The sequence below is a fragment of the Thalassophryne amazonica genome, chromosome 3, assembly GCF_902500255.1.
Source record: "Thalassophryne amazonica chromosome 3, fThaAma1.1, whole genome shotgun sequence".
NCBI lineage: Eukaryota > Metazoa > Chordata > Actinopteri > Batrachoidiformes > Batrachoididae > Thalassophryne > Thalassophryne amazonica.
The window spans coordinates 61331589-61351100 of record NC_047105.1 but is presented as its reverse complement, the minus strand read 5'-3'; the positions used below and the strand labels follow the sequence as shown (position 1 = coordinate 61351100).

Here is a 19512-nt window from a genome sequence, read left to right as displayed (position 1 = left end):
CCGTTTTTTGTTTTTTTCTTGGGGCGGACGTTCTTTACGGTCACACTGGAAAATTGGAAATTAGCAGTGACTGTAAGATCATTTACACAATAAGCGTTTGTATTCGTTGATTATTACTATTAGGGTGCACTAACGGAGAGGTTTCTTGAAGGGAACAGTGGACGTACATAGAAGGTAAAACCCGACGACAGCTTGTTTGTGCTTTAACTGACGCGTCTTTGCTAGCCGAGCTTGTTAGCCGCGCGTGCAAGTTAGCTCGGTTAACCTGAATTAATGATGTGCATTTACACGTTATGAGTGTTTATGTGCGACAGCCGGCAGGTTGGGGTGTTCAGAAGAGAAAGAAGCTTGTCTGGCGGCGCGCGTTTAGCTCTGACACATTGTTTGGCTTCTCTGCAGGACAATGGACTTTTGTAAATGCGTTCATTGTTGTATAATTAGCTTCCCCGCCGGCCTGTTTGCTCAGCCTGAGCTACAGTGTTTATGTGGATTCAGTTTGATTTTTTGATAACAGGGCTGACGATTCGTGCACATGTTGTTAATGTTAATAAATCGATGTAGCTTGGTGCTACTTGCTTGGTCCCTCCATCATCCGCTGCTCCAAAAGCCATTTGGTGAAAGTCCCTCCCCTGGGTCACGTCACGCAAAACGTCACATCAGTATCCGGACGCATAGATTTACACAATTTCCTTTTCTCTCGTCTTTGACGTCACTGCATTACTTTGTAATTTACCCCATGCTGTAGTTTTACGTCTCTGTGTTTACTTTTATTAAAATCTGTAGTAGCCCGCCCCCCCCCACACACACACACACACACACTAGTCTTTAGTGATGCACTGCTTGATTATTTTGTGTAACGTCATTCACACTTGATATTGTAGCAAAATCTAATAAGTTAATCCCTTCGGCTGCTCCCTTGTTTTTCTTTTGGGGCTGGCACAGCAGACCCCGAGTGAATTGTTCAATTCGCAAAAAATGTTGAATTGGCACAAGTTTTACGCTGGATGCCCTTCCTGATGTGACTCATTACATGGGGAAATGTGGCAGGGGTGGGGTTTGAACCTCACTGAAACCAAGCTCACTAACCACTTGCAAAATCGAATTTGTGATGACATGCTATCAGTGTTTGTTTAAGGTTTAAAATAGTCAAAGAGTTAGTTCCAGTCCCAAACATTTGAGACTATTATTTGGCAGGAAATGTCAAAATTTGAATTATTACAGCTTCCAAAAAGTGAAACGTTGCTTCTTTTCTGATTTATTTGAAATGAACTGGTTTTGACTGGTTTCAAACAACTTTTGCACTAAAAATAAAGTTTTTTTTTGGGGTTTTTTTTTTTTTTTCAGTAACATTTAAAATGTTGAAATGTTTTGACTTCGGTTTTACACACTACACAGTCTTTGGTAATATGACTTAGACTGGATTCAATCTGGTTAAATTTTCATTTAATTCACCAATGACTAATCATCACAAAAGGCTCTGGTTACTGGGGCAGTCATTCATCACTTACTTATGAATAGGCTTCATGTCTTCTTATAATTGAGTCAATATGATTTTTAAATTCATGAATTGTTGTTGCTGATACTGATTTATTTATTGAGGATTTATTTCATTCATTTAAAAGAAAAAACAGAAAAGCAAAATTAACAAAACATTACAAACCGTTGAATGAAAAGGAGCAGTTTGGAAGAACAAGTCTCATATATTCTGCCCCTTTTTTACAATACAATCTTGCAAAGCATCATCAATCGACATCATTGCATTTCTATGACTTTGTCGCATGCCACCGACTTCTTTCCTAATTTTAACCATTATTTAAAAGACTACATCCCTAACAGATTACATTTTAAACTTCAAACATTCTAAACATTATTGACAGATTACATTTTTGGCTTTGTCACAGCCCACTGACTTAGTTCATAGTTTCATACTTACGAAATACATAAAGTTTAATACGTTTTTTAAATAATTTAAGCAACCTTGAGTCTTTGATTTTTTTGTTGAGGTTGTTCCATAATTTTACACCATTCACTGCAATACTCCGTTCCTTTATCTTGGTTCTGAATCTTCGTTTTTTAAAGACTTCTATGCCCTTCAAATTATAACTGCTTACTCTTTTTTTAAACATATTTTGAATGTTTATTGGTAAGGTATTGTTATTCGCTTGGTACATTATTTGTAGTAATTTCAAATCAACTAAATCATGAAATTTAAGTACCCTATACTTAATAAACAATGGATTACATGGATCTCTAAATCGACTGTTGCCAATCACTTTTAAAGCTCTTTTCTGCAAAATAAATAAAGGTTGTGTATAAGTCGTACATGTTGATCCCCAGATTTCTACACAATAAGTCAAATATGGAACAATCAATGAATTGTACAACGTTAATAATCCGTAACTATTTAATGAATATTTAACTTTATGCAAAACAGCAATGGCTTTTGCTATCTTTCCTTTTATGTAATTTATGTGTGACTTCCATGTAAAATCTTCTAACTCCTAAAAATTTTGTTTCTTTTACCCTTTGAATGTCCATTCCATCTATTTTTAATGACACATCATTTTTTTGCTCTGTCATTAAACAATATGAAATTTGTTTTATTAACATTAAGTGACAATCTGTTTATATCAAACCAATATTTCACCTTTTCCAACTCTGTATTTATCACTTGTGCTACTTCCTGTATATCTGATCCAGAGTAAAATAATGTTGTGTCGTCAGCAAATAAAATGCTAGCAAGTACATTAGATATATTCACAAAATCATTGATATACAAAATAAACAGTTTGGGTCCAAGTACCGACCCTTGTGGTACTCCACACATAATACCACACAATTCTGATTTAGTATTATTTATTTGAACAAACTGTTTTCTATTTTCTAAGTAGCTTTTTACCCACTGATGTGCAATCCCTTTTATTCCATATTGTTGTAACTTGTGAAGCAATCTTGAATGATCGATAACATCAAAAGCTTTTTTCAAGTCAATAAAAACACTTACCATATAATCCTTATTATCTATTGCTGTTGATATTTTCTCTGTTAATTCCATAATTGCCATAGCTGTCGAATGTTTTGTTCTGAATCCATACTGAGCATTATTTAAAATATGATGTTTCTCAATGAATTTATCCAACCTTGTCACAAAAACCTTTTCCATAATTTTAGAAAACTGCGGAAGCAATGACACTGGCCTGTAATTTGAAACGTTATGTTTGTCTCCATTTTTATATAACGGGACTACCTTGGCAATTTTCATTTCGTCTGGGAAAATTCCTGTTGACAGAGACAGATTACAAATGTAAGTGAATGGTTCAATAACAGTTTCTATTATACTTTTTACAGTCATGTCTAAATCTTCATAGTCAGTTGATCTTTTGCTTACACAGTTTTTTACAATATTCCTTATTTCATCTTTTTCCACATTGTCAAGGAAAATACTATTGACCGTATTTACAATTGTATTTAATTTATCTTCTACTATTGGTTTATTTCCCACCAGATTTGATCCCACCTTTGAGAAATAATCATTAAACTCATTTACAACTTCTTTTATATCATTTATCTCTTTATTTTCCTTGACAAGGTAATTCGGAAAAGTTGATTTCACTCCATCACTTTCCATCACACTTTTTATAATTCCCCATATTGCCCTCATATTGTCTTTACTCTTATTCAATTGTTCACTATAATAATCTTTTTTTGTTTCCTAATTATTGTCAATAGTTTATTTTTATATTTTTTGTATCTGTGTTCTGTTTCCTTTGTTTGCATTTTTAAAAAGCACTTATATAAATAGTTTTTCTTTACACAAGCGTTTTTTATTCCCTTGGTCAGCCATGGTTTATTTACTCTTTTCTTACTAGTTTTTATTAATTTACAATTTTTATTATATGATTTCATCAATATTTTAATGAATGAACTATATGCTACATTAACGTCACCGACTGATGCCTCTGGTAAACTGCTTATTTATAAACCATTTCCTAGTGTTGAGCCTTAATTGTTTATGCATTGTTTCTGAGTGTCCACCTAAGTTCCTACTACACTGCCACAGTATAAAAGATTTGTCAGTTCCATTCATTATTCAGGACACCAAGACAATGTGGTTTTAACTGTCTTCAAACAGTTCCTTCTCAATAATATATTTGTTTCAAGAGTCATGTTATGCAAAATGAGTTTTTAGCAATTGTTTTAACATTTACGTAATATGATTAGAACCTAATGTTGAATATCCTTAGTTTCACAATTCTGTCCATGTAAATCTTCCCTTGCTTCATTCTAAACAAAATCTAATGCTGAAACTGCAAATTTTAGCCTTAGATTCCAACCTGTTCCATCAGACACACCTACTGAACAGGTTGATCCAACAATCCAACACAGTTTGTGGCTGTTTTTTATTTATTTATTTATTTGAGCTAGTAAGCAAAAAAATACAGGTAATTTCTGTTCAGGTTACCATAAGATACATCAGCTTAGTGCCTATGGGGTATTTTTGGCTGCAAACTGATTTCTTTGTTTTTGAAACACCAAGGGACCTCTTTTAGCTTGAAAAAAAATATGTGCAATATAGCACTTTTAAGCTACTTTGGTTGCATGTTAGCATATACTAGCAGTTTATGATATGGTTTTAAAGATCTCTAAGCAAATTGAAACTTTTCCAAGTGTATTTAAGGTGGTTAATTGCACCCCCCACCCAACAAACCAAAAACTTGTTGACTTTTGAGTATTTGACCAAAGCCAACTGAAAATGTTCAAATTTTGAAAAGTTGTTTGGTCACGCATGTTTTGTAGTACTTTCTAAGTACATACAGACTAAATGATTAAAATTGACTGGACATATTAGGTTTTTGTTCTGTTAATTCTGTATTTGAGTGCAGTGTATTTTCCATGATTGTAATGGATGAACTCATGGAATCTAAACCTAATTTATTATTCATTAAAAATAGTGAACAGATTAATCAGAAATGAAAATAATCATTAGGTCTCTGTTCTTAAATTCAACAATTTAAAGTATGTATCATTGTAAAGAAAGTGACAAATGAGCTGACTACTCTAAATAAAGAACAAGAGCAATCAGAGATTTAGCAGGGGTGGTGGCCAAGTGGTTAATGCGCTTGGTTTCAGTTCAGAAGGTTCCGGGTTCAAATCCCACCCCTGCCACATTTCTCCATGTAATGTGGAGTTGCGTCAGGAAGGGCATCCGGCGTAAAACCTGTGCCAATTCAACATGCAGATCCACCTTGGATTTGCTGTGGCGACCCCGAGTGCAAAAACAAGGGAGCAGCCGAAGGGACTTACTTTTTTAGAAATCAGAGATTCCTGATGTCCGCCAATCTGGATCCGGATCACCTCCAAAATTTAATGGAGTCTTCCATGTTCTAATGTCTATCTGTGGTGTAAATTTGGTGAGAATCGGTGAAGTAGTTTTGAAGAAATCTTTCAAAGCCTATATAAGTGAAATCTTGATCCAGAATCTTGATCCAGATTACCTCCAGAATTTAGTGGAGTCTTTCATGCCCTAATATCTATTTGTGGTGCAAATTTGGTGAGAATCCGTGAGGTAGGCTAGTTTTGACGTAATCCTTCAAAGACTACATAAAGTGAAACTTAATCCGGAATCTGGATCCGCATCCAGATCACCTCCAAAATTTAATGGAGTCTTTCATGGCCTAATATGTATCCGTGGTGAATATGTGGTGAGAATCCGTGAAGTAGTTTTGATGTAATTCTTTAAAGTGTATATAAAGAGAAACTTGATCCAGAATCTGGATCCGGATCCCCTCCAAAATGTAATGGCGTATCTCTCGTAAAAATTTCGTCAAAATCCGTGCAGGAGTTTTCATGTAATCCTGGTAAGAGTAATCCTTCAAAGCGTATATAAAGTGAAACTTGATCCAAAATCCGGATCTGGATCTGGATCAACTCCAAAATTGAATGGATTCTTCCTTGGCCTAATATCTGTCTGTCGTGAAAATTTTGTCAAGATCCGTGCAGTAATTTTGATGTAATCCTGCTCGCAGACAGACAGTCAAATAAACGCAGCTGATTTTTTTTACGTCCTTGGCGGATGTAATTATGAAAATATTGATGTAAATAAGTACCTTTGGCTGCTCCCTTGCTTTCACTCTGGGTCACCACAGCAGATTAAAGGTGGATCTGCATGTTGATTTGGCACAAGTTTTACACCGGATCCCTTTCCTGAACTCACCCCTACATTACATGGAGAAATGTGGCAGAAGTGGGTTTTGAATCGGGAACCTTTCACATGAAAACCAAGCTCATTAACCACTTGGCAGTCATGTATTGGGTTTTATATTTGGTGCCACGTGCCCTGAGAAATTAAGTCATAAACATGGGGAATTTCACCTGATTTCACCTGCTGCTGCTAAGTGCTCAGAAACATGAAGCTGTGATGAATGTGGACTTTGATGACATCATAGGGTAACGCCTCTATTGAAATGAATGGGGAAAAAACTGAATTTTCGACAGTGTTTTTTGTGGACTTTGACAATGAATATGCCAAAATGGTTAAATGTGTGTTTCAGAAGGATGTAGTCACGTGACGTGATGTTCATTAGGTGGACAGATTTCCAAAGATAATATTTTGAGGAGGAAAGTGGGAGGTTTTTTATTTATTTATTTGAGTGCCTCTGGGAGAGACTGCAGTAGTGAGGCACAGCACAGCGTGAGAATGGTTTTCAAAACATGGCTCTAACCACAGACTCAGTTCTTTCCATTCATGGATGCAGGTGGAGTGACTGTCAGGCATGTGATAGTTAGTCCCTGATGTTATATCATGATTATGGATCAAAATGACTGTCAGTCTGTTGTGCATTTTTCAGATGCACTCTGGCTTGTTTTACTTTTATCAGCTTCATCGGGACTCGCTCAACTTAAAACGATGGAAGAAATGATTTATAATCTGGTGTATAATTTTTTGAAACATAGTGTTGACTGGAGTGCAGTATGCCCTTTAAAAACACCAAAGCCTTGATGAACCAAAGATATTCCGCCTACTGTTTTTTCCTCATCTTTTTAAAATCTCTGTTTAAAAAAAATCACAAGTTTTTTGTGTTAAGCGATAATTGATTCATTCATCAGTCAAAGGTATATCTGATGAACTGGCACTAACTGACATCTGTGGTTGTTAGTCAGTTGTCTCTCCACACACACACACTTGAATGAACAATTGAATTGAACAATTTGACTATCAACATCAAGACCAGGGTTCCCAGTCCTCCCATCCCTGTCCTCACATTGTATACCCTCCTCTGCTTCATGCTTTTTTTTTTTTTTAGCATATTTCACTTTAAATTAAGTGATAATATTGTTATTTGCAAATGATGTCTGCTTGCTACATTTTGCTCATGTTGTTAAAGAAATGTTAACTGCTGAGGTTTACTTTTTTAAAGAGAAGTTGTGTTTTTGTTGTCATTTTAGGGCTCCTGATGAAAATGTGTAGGTAATACTGTAACTGCCCTGTAACTGCCATGTCTGAAGAGGCACTTTCAGAAAGTGACCTGGAGCCTAGCCTTAACAGTGAAGAGGAGGATTTTGAAAATGAAGAAGAAGAAGAAGAAGAAGAGGAGGAGGAGGAAGAAGACGAGGACAGTGAGGACATGGAAGAAGATGAGGATGAAAATGATGGAGACAATGAAGGTGACAGTGTTGGTGAGTGATTAAAAAATCTTTTTTTCTGAGGCCGTTAGTACTCAAACCATTCAAGTGCACTTATTAAGAATTAGTGTACTTTATTTATGTACAATGCACCTGGAAAGTATTCATAGCGCTTACACTTTTTCCACATTTTGTTATGTTACAACTTTATTCCATAGTGGAGTAGATTCATTTTTTTCCCTCAAAATTCTACTCACAACACCCCATAATGACAACATGAAAAAAGTTTTTTTATTATTATTTTTTTTTTTTTTGCAAATTTATTAAAAATAAATAAAAAAAATAACCACATATACATAAGTATTCACACTCTTTGCTCAATACTTTGTTGATGCACCTTTGACAGCCTCAAGTCTTCTTGAATATGATGTCACAAGCTTGGTGCACCTATCTTTTGGCAGTTTTGTCCATTCCTCTTTGCAGTACCTCTCAAGCTCCATCAGGTTGGATGGGGAGCGTGGTGCACAGCCATTTCCAGATCTCTCCAGAGATGTTCAGTCAGCTTCAGGTCTGTGCTCTGGCTGGGCCACTCAAGGACATTCACAGAGTTGTCCTGAAGCCACTCCTTTGATATTTTGGCTGTGTGTTTAGGGTCATTGTCTTGCTGAAAGATAAACCGTTGCCCCAGTCTGAGGTCAAGGGCACTCTGGAGCAGGTTTTCTTCCACGATGTCTCTGTACATTGCTGCATTCATCTTTCCCTCCCATCCTGACTTGTCTCCCAATTCCTGTTGCTGAAAAAACACACCCTTAGCATGATGCTGACACGACCATGCTTCAGTGTAGGGATTGTGCCTGTTTTCTGCCAAACATGACATCTGGCATTCATGCCAAAGAGTTCAATGTTTGTCTCATCAGAACAGAGAATTTTGTTTCTCATGATCTGAGAGTCCTTCAGGTTCCTTTTGGCAAACTCCTGGTGGGCTGCCATGTGCCTTTTACTAATGAGTGGCTTCCGTTTGGCCACTCTACCATACAGGCCTGATTGGTGGATTGCTGCAGAGATGGTTGTCCTTCTGGAAGGTTCTCCTCCTTCCACAGAGGAATGCTGGAGCTCTGACAGAGTGACCATCAATTTCTTGATCACCTCCCTGACTAAGGCCCTTCTCCCCGGATCACTCAATTTAGACAGGCAGCCAGCTCCGGGAAGAGTCCTGGTGGATCCGAACTTCTTCCATTTACAGATGATGGACGTCACTGTGCTCATTGGGACCTTCAAAGCAGCAGAAATGTTTCTGTACCCTTCCCCAGATTTGTGTCTCAATACAGTCCTGTCTCAGAGGTCTACAGACAATTCCTTTGACTTCATGCTTCGTTTGTGCTCTGACATGCACTGTCAGCTGTGGGATCTTATATGTAGACAGGTGTGTACCTTTACAAATCATGTCCAGTCAACTGAATTTACCCCAGGTGGGCTCAAATTAAGCTGTAGAAACATCTCAAGGAGGATCAGTGGAAGCAGGATGCATCTGAGCTCAATTTTAAGCTTCATGGCAAAAGTTGTGAATACTTATGTACGCGTGATTTCTTAGTTTTTCATATTTTCGTATTTAATACATTTGCAAAAATCTCATTAAAAACTTTTTGTCCAATTGTCATTATGGGTATTGTGTGTAGAATTTCGTGGAAAAAAATGAATTTCATCCATTTTGGAATAAGGCTGTAGCATAACAAAATGTGGAAAACGTGAAGTGCTGGGAATACTTTCTGGATGCACTGTAGCTCTAAATTGCAAAATGTCTCAGTGGACTTTACATTGTCCACAACGTACAACAAGTCAAAGTCAACATCTCTTGGGGCCTTCCAGTGGACAAGTCAACATAGAAAATGCTGAAAATGTAGTGAATAATGTTATAAATTACTCAGAGATGTAAAAGGTTTGTACTCGTATTTTGTGTGTACAGCTGAGCCCATCATGACTCTGAATAATCATTTATAGCCCCCAAGCAACTAAGCTATTTTAGCTACTAAAATGACAGAGGGGTCATTTATGACCCTGTTATATTGTTATACTTCTTAAATGACTATTTGTGTTCATCATGCCTATACTGCTTCCTTTATGTATGACAGATATTCTGAAATGTTATAATTGATTATTGGTTTTTATATGATGAAATCAAAGCCTGTACTGTTACACACACACACAAAAAATCTAATCTTTCCAGGGTCATAAATGACCCTACAAAACTTTGGACCAGTTCCTGTTAAAAAAAAAAAAAAAAAAAGAAAGAAAAAAGAGAGAAAAAAGCAGTAGGATATGTAGATTGAGAAATTCATGGTAAGACACATTTTTCTGATTTAAAAATATCTCAATTGCACATATAAATATTTGGCTGAGGTCATATAAATATTTGGCTGAGGTCATAAATGAGTAGACATGCCAGGGAATTGCAGCATGCAATGACCTTATCTTGTGTTTCCCTCATTCTGTACTTAAGTTCACAAAATGTGCAACTTAATTATGCCACAAACCAGACTTGAAGTTGCAGACATTGTCACAGAATTGATGTATTTTAAATGAAAAGTTTGTTAGAAAGGTCAAGTCTAAAAAGTGTGATTGACATCACATTGTGATGTACAGTTTTACATGTACAAAAGAGTTTCTTGAATTGCCTATAAATCCAACAAGATATTGCAGCTAGAAGGGTTGAACAGGTTAGATGTTGCAGTCAGTCGCAACATATCGTAAGTGCCAGGGGTAGTTGTACAACTTTGCACTGTTTTTTTGTTTCTTTGTTGTCTTCTTAAGAACGACCTGCGAGTGCCCAGAGCAGGACAAGCAGGACTCAGGATGGCGGAGACACCACATCAGCTACCTCATCAGAACCTGCTTCCCGCCCCTCCTCTAGACCTGCATCATGCTCTCACCCTCCAACCAGTCCGGAGAACTCCAGCAAGAGCAAGCTGCTTTCTGGCAAAACAAAGAAACACAAGGCTTCTAAAATAACAAAATCCTTCAAGTCTTCAAAGGGTTCCAAACCTATGAAGCCTTGCAAGCTACTGAAGCCTGTACACTTGAGGAAAAATATCAGGTACATTTGTGTGTTTCATACTGAGTCAAAATAATAGAGCACATTTTGTAATATTATATGTTATAGCATAGTACATAACACGTCAACATTTTTAAGTGGACCTCTCTCTTAATATGTACAGAAAGGTGCTAAACGAGGATCAGCTGGAGGCAGGGACTAAGGCTGCTCAACAAGAAGAGATGGAAAGACGGAAACGTCTGGAGCAGCAGAGGAAGGACTTCCTTACATCAGTCCCAACTGTCCCAGACTCTCATCTTGGTAATTTTTCTGTTAAGTGTCACTTCTGGTCACTGTAGCTCCCTATTATACATGGTTCTCTTTCAGCATAACCGTGTTGGTGATTCCCACACTTATACCGTATTTTCTGCACCATAAGGCGCACCGGATTATAAAGTGCGCCCTCAGTTAGCGGGTACTTAACCCTTACAAAAGGCGCACCGGATTATAAGGCGCGGCCTCAATTAGCAGGTACTTAACCCTTACAAAAGGCGCACGCTAAAACATATAGTCTACAAAAAAAAAAAAAAAGTCACGGAAGCAAAACGGTGAGTTTATTTGAACTTTTTAACAACTTTGAACTACCGGTATTTAACAATATGGTACTCACATTATTTTTTATTATGGTTCTGTCACAAATCCATCGAAGTCTTCATCTTCTTTGTCTGAATTGCACAGCTGGTCTTCTAGCTGTGGCCACCTCGCTTTATTTCTGCGGAAACTCCGTTTGGTCTTTTTAACTTGGCGCAGTTAATTTTTTTGTTTCCTCTCGCAGCTGCTCTATTCCCATGAACAACCGTGTAACTGATAGCCTGCAGTTTGAATTGTGCCTCGTAAGCATGCCTCTTCGCTGGCGCCATTTTCGGGGGTCCTTAGACAAACAAATGTTGTTTTGCAGGATACCTGTAGTATACGGTAACTACCGGAGGAGCGGCGGAGGTAAGTGTAAATACCACGGACTCACGGACTCTTCTCTGATTGGTTTATCGCTGGCAGCGTACGTATTCTACGCTACCAGCATACGTACTTTACGTATTACGTCCTTGTGTCAGCGGGAAATGGTCCAATATTCCGACAGTCTAAGACAACGTCGGTCGTTTTTACAGATTTTGGAATTCAGTGCGCACATAAGGCGCACCGGATTATAGGGCGCACAGCCGATTTTTGTGAAAATTTAAGGCTTTTAGGTGTGCCTTATGGTGCGGAAAATACGGTACTTGTGTTCCTGCAGCACCTGGATCCTTCTAAAAAAATTTTTACAAAAACAAAACACTCTCAATGGTTGGAATCACTGTCATCTTGAAAATGATTTCCAGGCAATTATTTGTACATTTTTAAGAACAGGTGGTCATCCCGTGATGTCAAATCACGTGTGGGATCAAAACCACCAGTATATGAGACAACTGAATTGTGAGAACCTGTATTGACCTAATGGGGGGGTGGGGGAACACCTTTTGTCAACTTTCCCAGATATTTTGACTTGATAGCCACCCCCTGCTGGAATGGCATGTTAGTCCAGAATGTAATTAGCAAAGCTAGCTAATATCCATAGTTTCTCCAAAAATAGTAGTCCTATCAACGTTACGTTTACGTTTAACCTTGACCCAGAATACATAAGCATACCAAACGGCAAATGTCAGCTGTTCCCAGTCACACGCAGAGCTTTTTGTTTTTTCTGCATTCTGCTGCAAGCAGGTGCTTTTAATTTTTACACACGTACAAATAGAGACGGTGGTGGAAGACATAAACAGCAAGACACTTTTCACTCATGGTAATGACAACATGACAAATAACTAAACTGACTAAACACGTGGAACTACCAAAATGCAATAAATCAATAACAAAAACAACACTGTTAAACTAACATGAACCACAATAACAACATTTAAAACCCCAAAACCTTGAACTCCCATGGTGCATTGCAACACGTCATTGTTTACTGTTGAGGTAAAATTGCTCACTTCACCAAAAATATTACTGCTATCAACTTTCCGTTTTCATACATTCATCCTTGACCCAAAGTACATAAGCATACCAAACAGAAAATGTCAGCTCTCCCCAGTTTCTGCATGATTGAAGCCATACACACGCACACACACTATTGGCTATTATAGATTGAACTGAATCAGATTGATTGCCAGAATCGATAACAGTATCCATCAGTAAAAACTCAGTAATTCCCATCCCTAGGAAGATACTAGCCCATCTACTCAGTCACCTTCGCATTCCAAAAACAAGCGTTACTTTCCCAGCTGATGAAATTATTTCTGCCTTCTTGAGTGGATGTGAATTCATGTTTCTATTGCATGGATTGTTTGGGTTTTATTTCTGTCTCAAAGTATTGGTCTCATATTATCACTCATCCTGAGCTCAAAAATGCTGAATGCAATTATCCAGATCTCCTTCAAGTTCTCTGTTGGTGTGCACGCAATATTTTCTAGACGGGTGCAGTTTGAATCCATCAAGACCATCGGCCTTCTTCAAAACTTTCTTTCTTTTGAATGCCACCTTCTACCTTTTCACTGTTACAAATAGTGCAGCGGATAAGAGAATATTTAGAGGGAATCCTGCAAATGGTGATTAAAGCATCAAATTTGGCAGAAATACTCCTTAGACAATCCTCTTTTGAAAAAACCGATTGGCCACTTGAATTTTCAATCTGTGGTCAGGTAGGGGTCAATTCAAGAATTACACAGAGGTCAAAATTAAAAGATGCTCCAATCATATTGAAAATATTCCACATTATTTGCCTGATCATAAAGATTCCAAAAAGGTATAGTTTGGACTATCTGTGACAGAATTCTATGGAGTTACGGGATAAAATCAGCAAGAATGGTGACAAAGGTCAGTTTCATTTTGTACAGGGGTCAAAAGTTAAAGTTGCTCCAATTTTGGTAAAAGGTGATGCAGTTTACTAGTTGAGTTAACACTAGGGATGGGTATTGATAAGATTTTATTGATATCGATGCCATTATTGATTCTGCTTATCGATCTGATTCCTTATCGATTCCCTTATCGACACCTCGTGAATTTTGTACTAAAAGTAGGCTTTACAGGTTTTCTGTGTATTTCATTCAGTCTTAAAGTAAATAAATATGAAATTGGTCACTGTATCCTTGATGTCTGGACATAAATAAAAATAAACAAAACGGTGTTTCACTTTGAAGTTATTAATTCAGACTGGATTCTATCATACTAACTTGACTCGTCAGAGAGCCGCACCACATTTGGAGCTGTGTGAACAGAACGGAGGACGATTCTCGTTTCTTTCTCGCAACAAGACAGGAGTCCCAGTTAGTAACATTAATCCGCACAAAAATGAATCACGATTGACATATTCAGGGATGAAAGTGGTGAAGAAAAAAAAAAAAAAAAAAAGCTGAAACCCAAAATTACCCCCCAACACCACCCGCGCGAAAATGTTTCAATTCTAGAAGCTCTGAAATGCAATCTGGGACTATTCCAGATGATAAACTGGAGTGAGTGCAGCATCCATTTAGGTGAGAAAAAACCCAACTTTCCTTATTCAGATTCATTCCAGTAGTATTCTGCTCTTACTAGGATGCAGCAGTTTTCTAGCTTGGCAGATAGTTCTGGAGGAAATCACTGAAGAAATTAACACATTGAAAATATGGTTTGACCGAAAGAAACTGTCATTAAAGTTAAATAAAACAGGGATGAAATGGAGGTGTAAGAGACACTAGGTGTTCACAGGAAACACTTATTTATTTATGTGTGTATTTATTTATTTATATGTATGTTCATTGTTAGTTGCTTTTATATTTTCTGTTGTGTTTCTATTCAGGTTCTTTTTGTCTCTTTCTCTAAAACTGTATATAATAATCATTAGATTATTAATATATAAACAAAATAAATTTAAGAAATATTACAATATGAAAACAAATGCACCCAAACGTGATGACAGCTGCAACTGCTTAATGTTAACTTTTAACAGTGAAAATGCCATAGACATGCTAATGCGTTAGCATCGCTCCCGTTTTTAAGTTATAAAATACATCTATCAACTGTTTCAGAAGACCATAACAGGTCGGTTTAACATATAAAAGGTAAATAATACTCACAGACGTATGCTCTTTAGGGTTTTAGCGGGGGAAAATTAAGCGAAAGAAAGAATAAACGAAGCAATAGATTGAAGCATTGCTTCATTCTGCGAACCACTGCTTCGATTGGTTCAAGGTTCAAGGAGCAAACCCGCGCTGCAGAAAAGTTGATTACGGACCCACTGCAGGGTCTGTACTCAATGTAGAGAAATTATCATTTTCCTGACAAACACCCCCCCAAAACAACGGCCACTCTGAAGGACCGATAACAGAATCGTTAAGCACAAAGCTTATTGATGTCGGTGGATCGAATCATTTCTTAACGATACCCGAAAGGAACCGGTTCTCAATACCCATCCCTAGTTAACACAGTTTTAAAAAGGAATAGTTTGGACCATGTATGATCCTTACTTATCACGTTACGGGGTAACATATGTCACATGTCATAGAATCCAATAGACGTAGACCTTGTTTGACCTTTACTTTGGAGATCAAGCATTCAGCACTGTCAACACTATTCCATTTATTAATCCTATTAGCTCAGCCAATAATTTGCATCACTTTTTACCAAAATTGGAGCAACTCTAACTTTTGACCCCTGTACAAAATGACACTGGCCTTTATCACCATTCTTGCTGTTTTTATCCCGTAACTCCATAGAATTCAGTCACAGATAGTCCAAACTATACCTTTTTGGAATCTTTATGATCAGGCAAATAATGTGGAATATTTTTCAATATGATTGGAGCATCTTTTAATTTTGACTTCTGTGTAATTCTTCAATTGACCCCTACCTGACCACCGATTGAAAAGTCAAGTGGCCAATCGTTTTTTTTTTTCAAAAGAGGAGTGTCTAAGGAGTATTTCTGCTGAATTTGATGCTTTTATCACCATTTGCATGATTGTTTCACTTATCTGCTACACTAAAAGGAGCATCATCTGCTAATGTCCTCCCCTATACTTGTCCTTTCCAATGTTTCTCACAGTGGATCCAGCATCAATTTTCGGAGAGGTGTCTCACTTGGTACCCACTCTCCTGGGCAAGCAGGATGTCATCTGTCTGGACAGCAGTGGCGAGGAAGAAGAAAAGGAAGAACCCAAGCTTCCTCCACTACCTATTAGAGATGGTAAGATAGCTGGTAGTACTATCAAAAGCCATTAAATACATAGATAGACCCTATAGGGTCATTGTAATGCACAGGTACAGTACACTGAAACTGTTAAAGATGATTATAAAGATGTACATGACAAAACATTAAACTGTCAGCAGCTTGAAGTCATATCATTTTTAATAGATTGAAGGCAGTGCTTTGAGGAAGCTCTGATGGTGTTTATTTCCCTCATGATGCCATAGATGTAATTGAGCTCAGCTCTGGGGACGAGGATGCCCTGCAGCTAAGCAGCGAGTCAGCTGATGAGGTTGATGCTCCCGCTGGCACAGAGGAGAGCAGTGGGGCACACATCAACGATGCTCTGAACCAGCCTGATGCCCAGGGAAGGGTGCTGGTTAATATCAATCACCCTGCGGAGGAGAAAGACATTTTCCTCGCACCACAGCTGGCCACGGCTGTTAAACCTCACCAGGTGTGCTTTACCTTGAGACCAGTTCTCACTCACATTTAAATACGTGACCAGCAGCAGCAGCAACACAGGCTAATGAAATATTTATTCACAATTTATTGTTTTTTTTTTAAGTTGTGTTGTTATTAAACCAGGCATTGATTTATTTGTGATTATGCATCATTCTACTTGGAATTTGATGTCAAACTCAGTGACCTCCTGGAGTCGGCCATTAGATGTGTATCTGTATGCTGTGAACGTGTTGAACTTGGGGATCTTCATGTCTCTGGGTCCTCAACCTTTGAAATCAAGAGATGCCTGGGAAGAGCTAGGGGAAAACTCAAGTATAGTAACTGGAAATAGTATGAACTTGACAAGTCGTAGCATATATTGAGTTTAAACATATTGCCTGTTTATGTTTGACATGCAATTGGACATGTTTCAGACTTGTTGGAAAAATACTTCAGAATTGACCCCAGGCAGTGTAATCATCTTATTTTCTCTCACACTTTCATCTCTTCTCAAAGGTTGGGGGAATCCGGTTTCTTTATGATAACCTTATTGAGTCTCTGGAGCGGTATAACACCAGCAGTGGCTTTGGTTGCATCCTTGCTCACAGTATGGGGTTGGGAAAGACTCTGCAAGTCATTTCCTTCATTGACATCCTTTTGAAGAATACTGCAGCCCACACGGTGCTCGCCATTGTCCCTGTGAGTAATCCAAGTATAAGCTGTCATATGCAAAGTACTGAATGTATTCACTGGAGCCTATATGTCCATATTTGAACTCCGTGTTTCATTCTTACATGGCAGGTGAATACACTCCAGAACTGGCTTACAGAGTTTAACTTCTGGCTCCCACCCCAAGACCTCCTTCCCCCTGATGCTAACCCTGAAGTCATCACAGGGCGCGCATTCAAAGTTTACATTCTCAACGATGAGCACAAGTACGCATGCACACCTACTGCTAAAGATGACTTACACCTAAAGATGACAGCAGTAGGTCATCTTTAATAAACGTTAGTGGTGTTACTCATACTGAGTGTGTGTTCTGTAGAACAACAGTGGCCAGGGCCAAAGTTGTGGAAGAATGGTCCAGAGATGGAGGTGTGTTGCTCATGGGTTACGAGATGTACCGCCTGCTGTCCTTAAAGAAGACCTTTGTTATGGGCAAGAAGAGGAAGACAAAGAAGCCTGCGGCACCAGTCATCATTGACCTGGATGAGGAAGATAGACAACAGGAACTAATGCAAGGTCAGTAAAAGTCACTAGTGGAGGGAAAGCTCAAGCCTAAGTAACCGTGTATATTTGTACTGTTAAACTTAGCTTCACTTTATTTATACAGCACCAAATCACAGCATATAAGTCACCCCAAGGTGCAACACATCATTAAGGTCTAGCCTTATCTACTGTTGCCAAGCACATTAGCAACAGTGGAAACGAAAATGTCCCTCGGGTGTTTTTTGATTATAGGCAGAAACCTCAAGCAGACCAGACTCAGTAGGTTGACCATCTGCTTTGTATTGGCCATACAAACAAAATAAAAGCACAACATAGAGGCATAAATGTTGTAGCTAAGAAACCATGTGATATAAAGTCGAGTGATCACAATGACGGGTGGCTTAAAAGCCAACCAAAATGTGAAGAGCAGAGTCCCAGTAAAATGGAGTACGAGTCCATGTGTTTGTACTGATGCCAGATTAGTTATTAAAGAGGGCATTCCTCAGTTTTTGTTCACATGGTAGTCCCCTAATCCATAGTCATGCTCTTGATCTCAGCAGCGTTCATTTCATTCATTCTTTTTTTTCCCCCTCTGTGCAGGCATTGAAAAAGCAATTATGCGACCTGGCCCGGATGTGGTTATCTGTGATGAGGGCCATCGGATTAAAAACTACCATGCCAGCACGTCACAGGCCCTAAAGAACATCCGCTCACGTCGCAGAGTGGTTCTGACAGGTTACCCATTGCAGAATAACCTTATTGAGTACTGGTGCATGGTGGACTTTGTTAGACCCGACTTTTTAGGCACACGTCAAGAGTTCAGCAACATGTTTGAGCGACCCATTCTGAATGGACAGTGTGTGGACAGCACACCTCAAGATGTTCGCCTCATGCGGTATCGCAGCCATGTGCTGCACAGTCTGCTTGAGGGTTTTGTCCAGAGGTGAGTACAGTGTGAACGGCCAGATTTAGAATTTCTCCACTGTGACAACAAAACCATATTAGCCACTTTGTGGTTTATTCTTTCTTGTGTATGATTGGTGCTTTTCTGAGTTGTAGGCGGGGTCACGATGTGCTGCGAGACCACCTTCCCTCCAAGGAGGAGCATGTGATCTTAGTGCGGCTCTCTCCCATCCAGAGAGCACTGTATACAGAGTTCATGAAACGGTTCAGAGAAGCAGGGAACAGTGGGTGGCTTGGTCTAAACCCCCTCAGGGCCTTCTGTGTATGCTGCAAGGTGAGGCTGTTTTCTTTGGTGTTCTGATACAGGGTCCAGACACTCAGACTGGCTAACCCAGTCCATTTACCGTGTTTTCTGGAGTATAAATATGTTGCACCAAAATATAAGTCGCATCTGTCAGAATAACGCCTCATGAAGAGGAAAAAACATATGTATGTAAGTCTACATCATTTGGTCTGTAACTAGCAGACTGCTTCATATAACAAGAAGCAAAAAAGATTTTAAGTGGTTCATTATTTATTTGTAATGTTAGTGAGCAAAAGCTAACGGGCTAATTAATGTCATTATAGGAGATGCAGATAATCCAAGCTTAAACTTTTTGTTACCACTAAACAGATTAAAAACTTAAAGAAAGTGCTAAACATGGACATGAATGTAAATATTATTTGTACTTGATTATACATTTTTTAAACATAGTTAGCCTGACCTTAGCATAGCCATCCTCCTCATTGTCTTTCAAACTGTCCCACAAAGTGCAAAAAAGTTGAGCATTGTGGTACTATGAAAGTGTTTACCTCTCTTTCTTCAAGAGCATGGTCTTTCAGTTTGACACGGCTGGTATGATTTAAATCAGCTGATCATTAAAAAAAAATAAAATAAAATTTAGCAATCAGTACTTAAAAGATGACCAAAATATGAAATCAGTACCATTAACTAATGGTTCTTGTACGTTATATGTGCACCTTTATGTTTTAACATGTCAATAGGGCAACGTAGTCT

General features: G+C 38.3%; 1 protein-coding gene across 1 annotated transcript in view; it reads left to right on the top strand.

Annotated features, from left to right (window-relative positions):
• Nucleotides 1-19512, top strand: part of rad54l2 (RAD54 like 2) — a 63443-nt gene continuing 43931 nt past the window's right edge. The window contains exons 1-11 of the mRNA XM_034166474.1: nt 1-174; nt 7447-7677; nt 10432-10714; nt 10836-10972; nt 15759-15899; nt 16127-16356; nt 16860-17042; nt 17145-17278; nt 17389-17585; nt 18153-18495; nt 18612-18789. Of these exons, the coding sequence (XP_034022365.1) occupies nt 7497-7677; nt 10432-10714; nt 10836-10972; nt 15759-15899; nt 16127-16356; nt 16860-17042; nt 17145-17278; nt 17389-17585; nt 18153-18495; nt 18612-18789 (2007 nt within the window). The 5' untranslated portion in view covers nt 1-174; nt 7447-7496. The remainder of the gene's footprint in view (nt 175-7446; nt 7678-10431; nt 10715-10835; nt 10973-15758; nt 15900-16126; nt 16357-16859; nt 17043-17144; nt 17279-17388; nt 17586-18152; nt 18496-18611; nt 18790-19512) is intronic.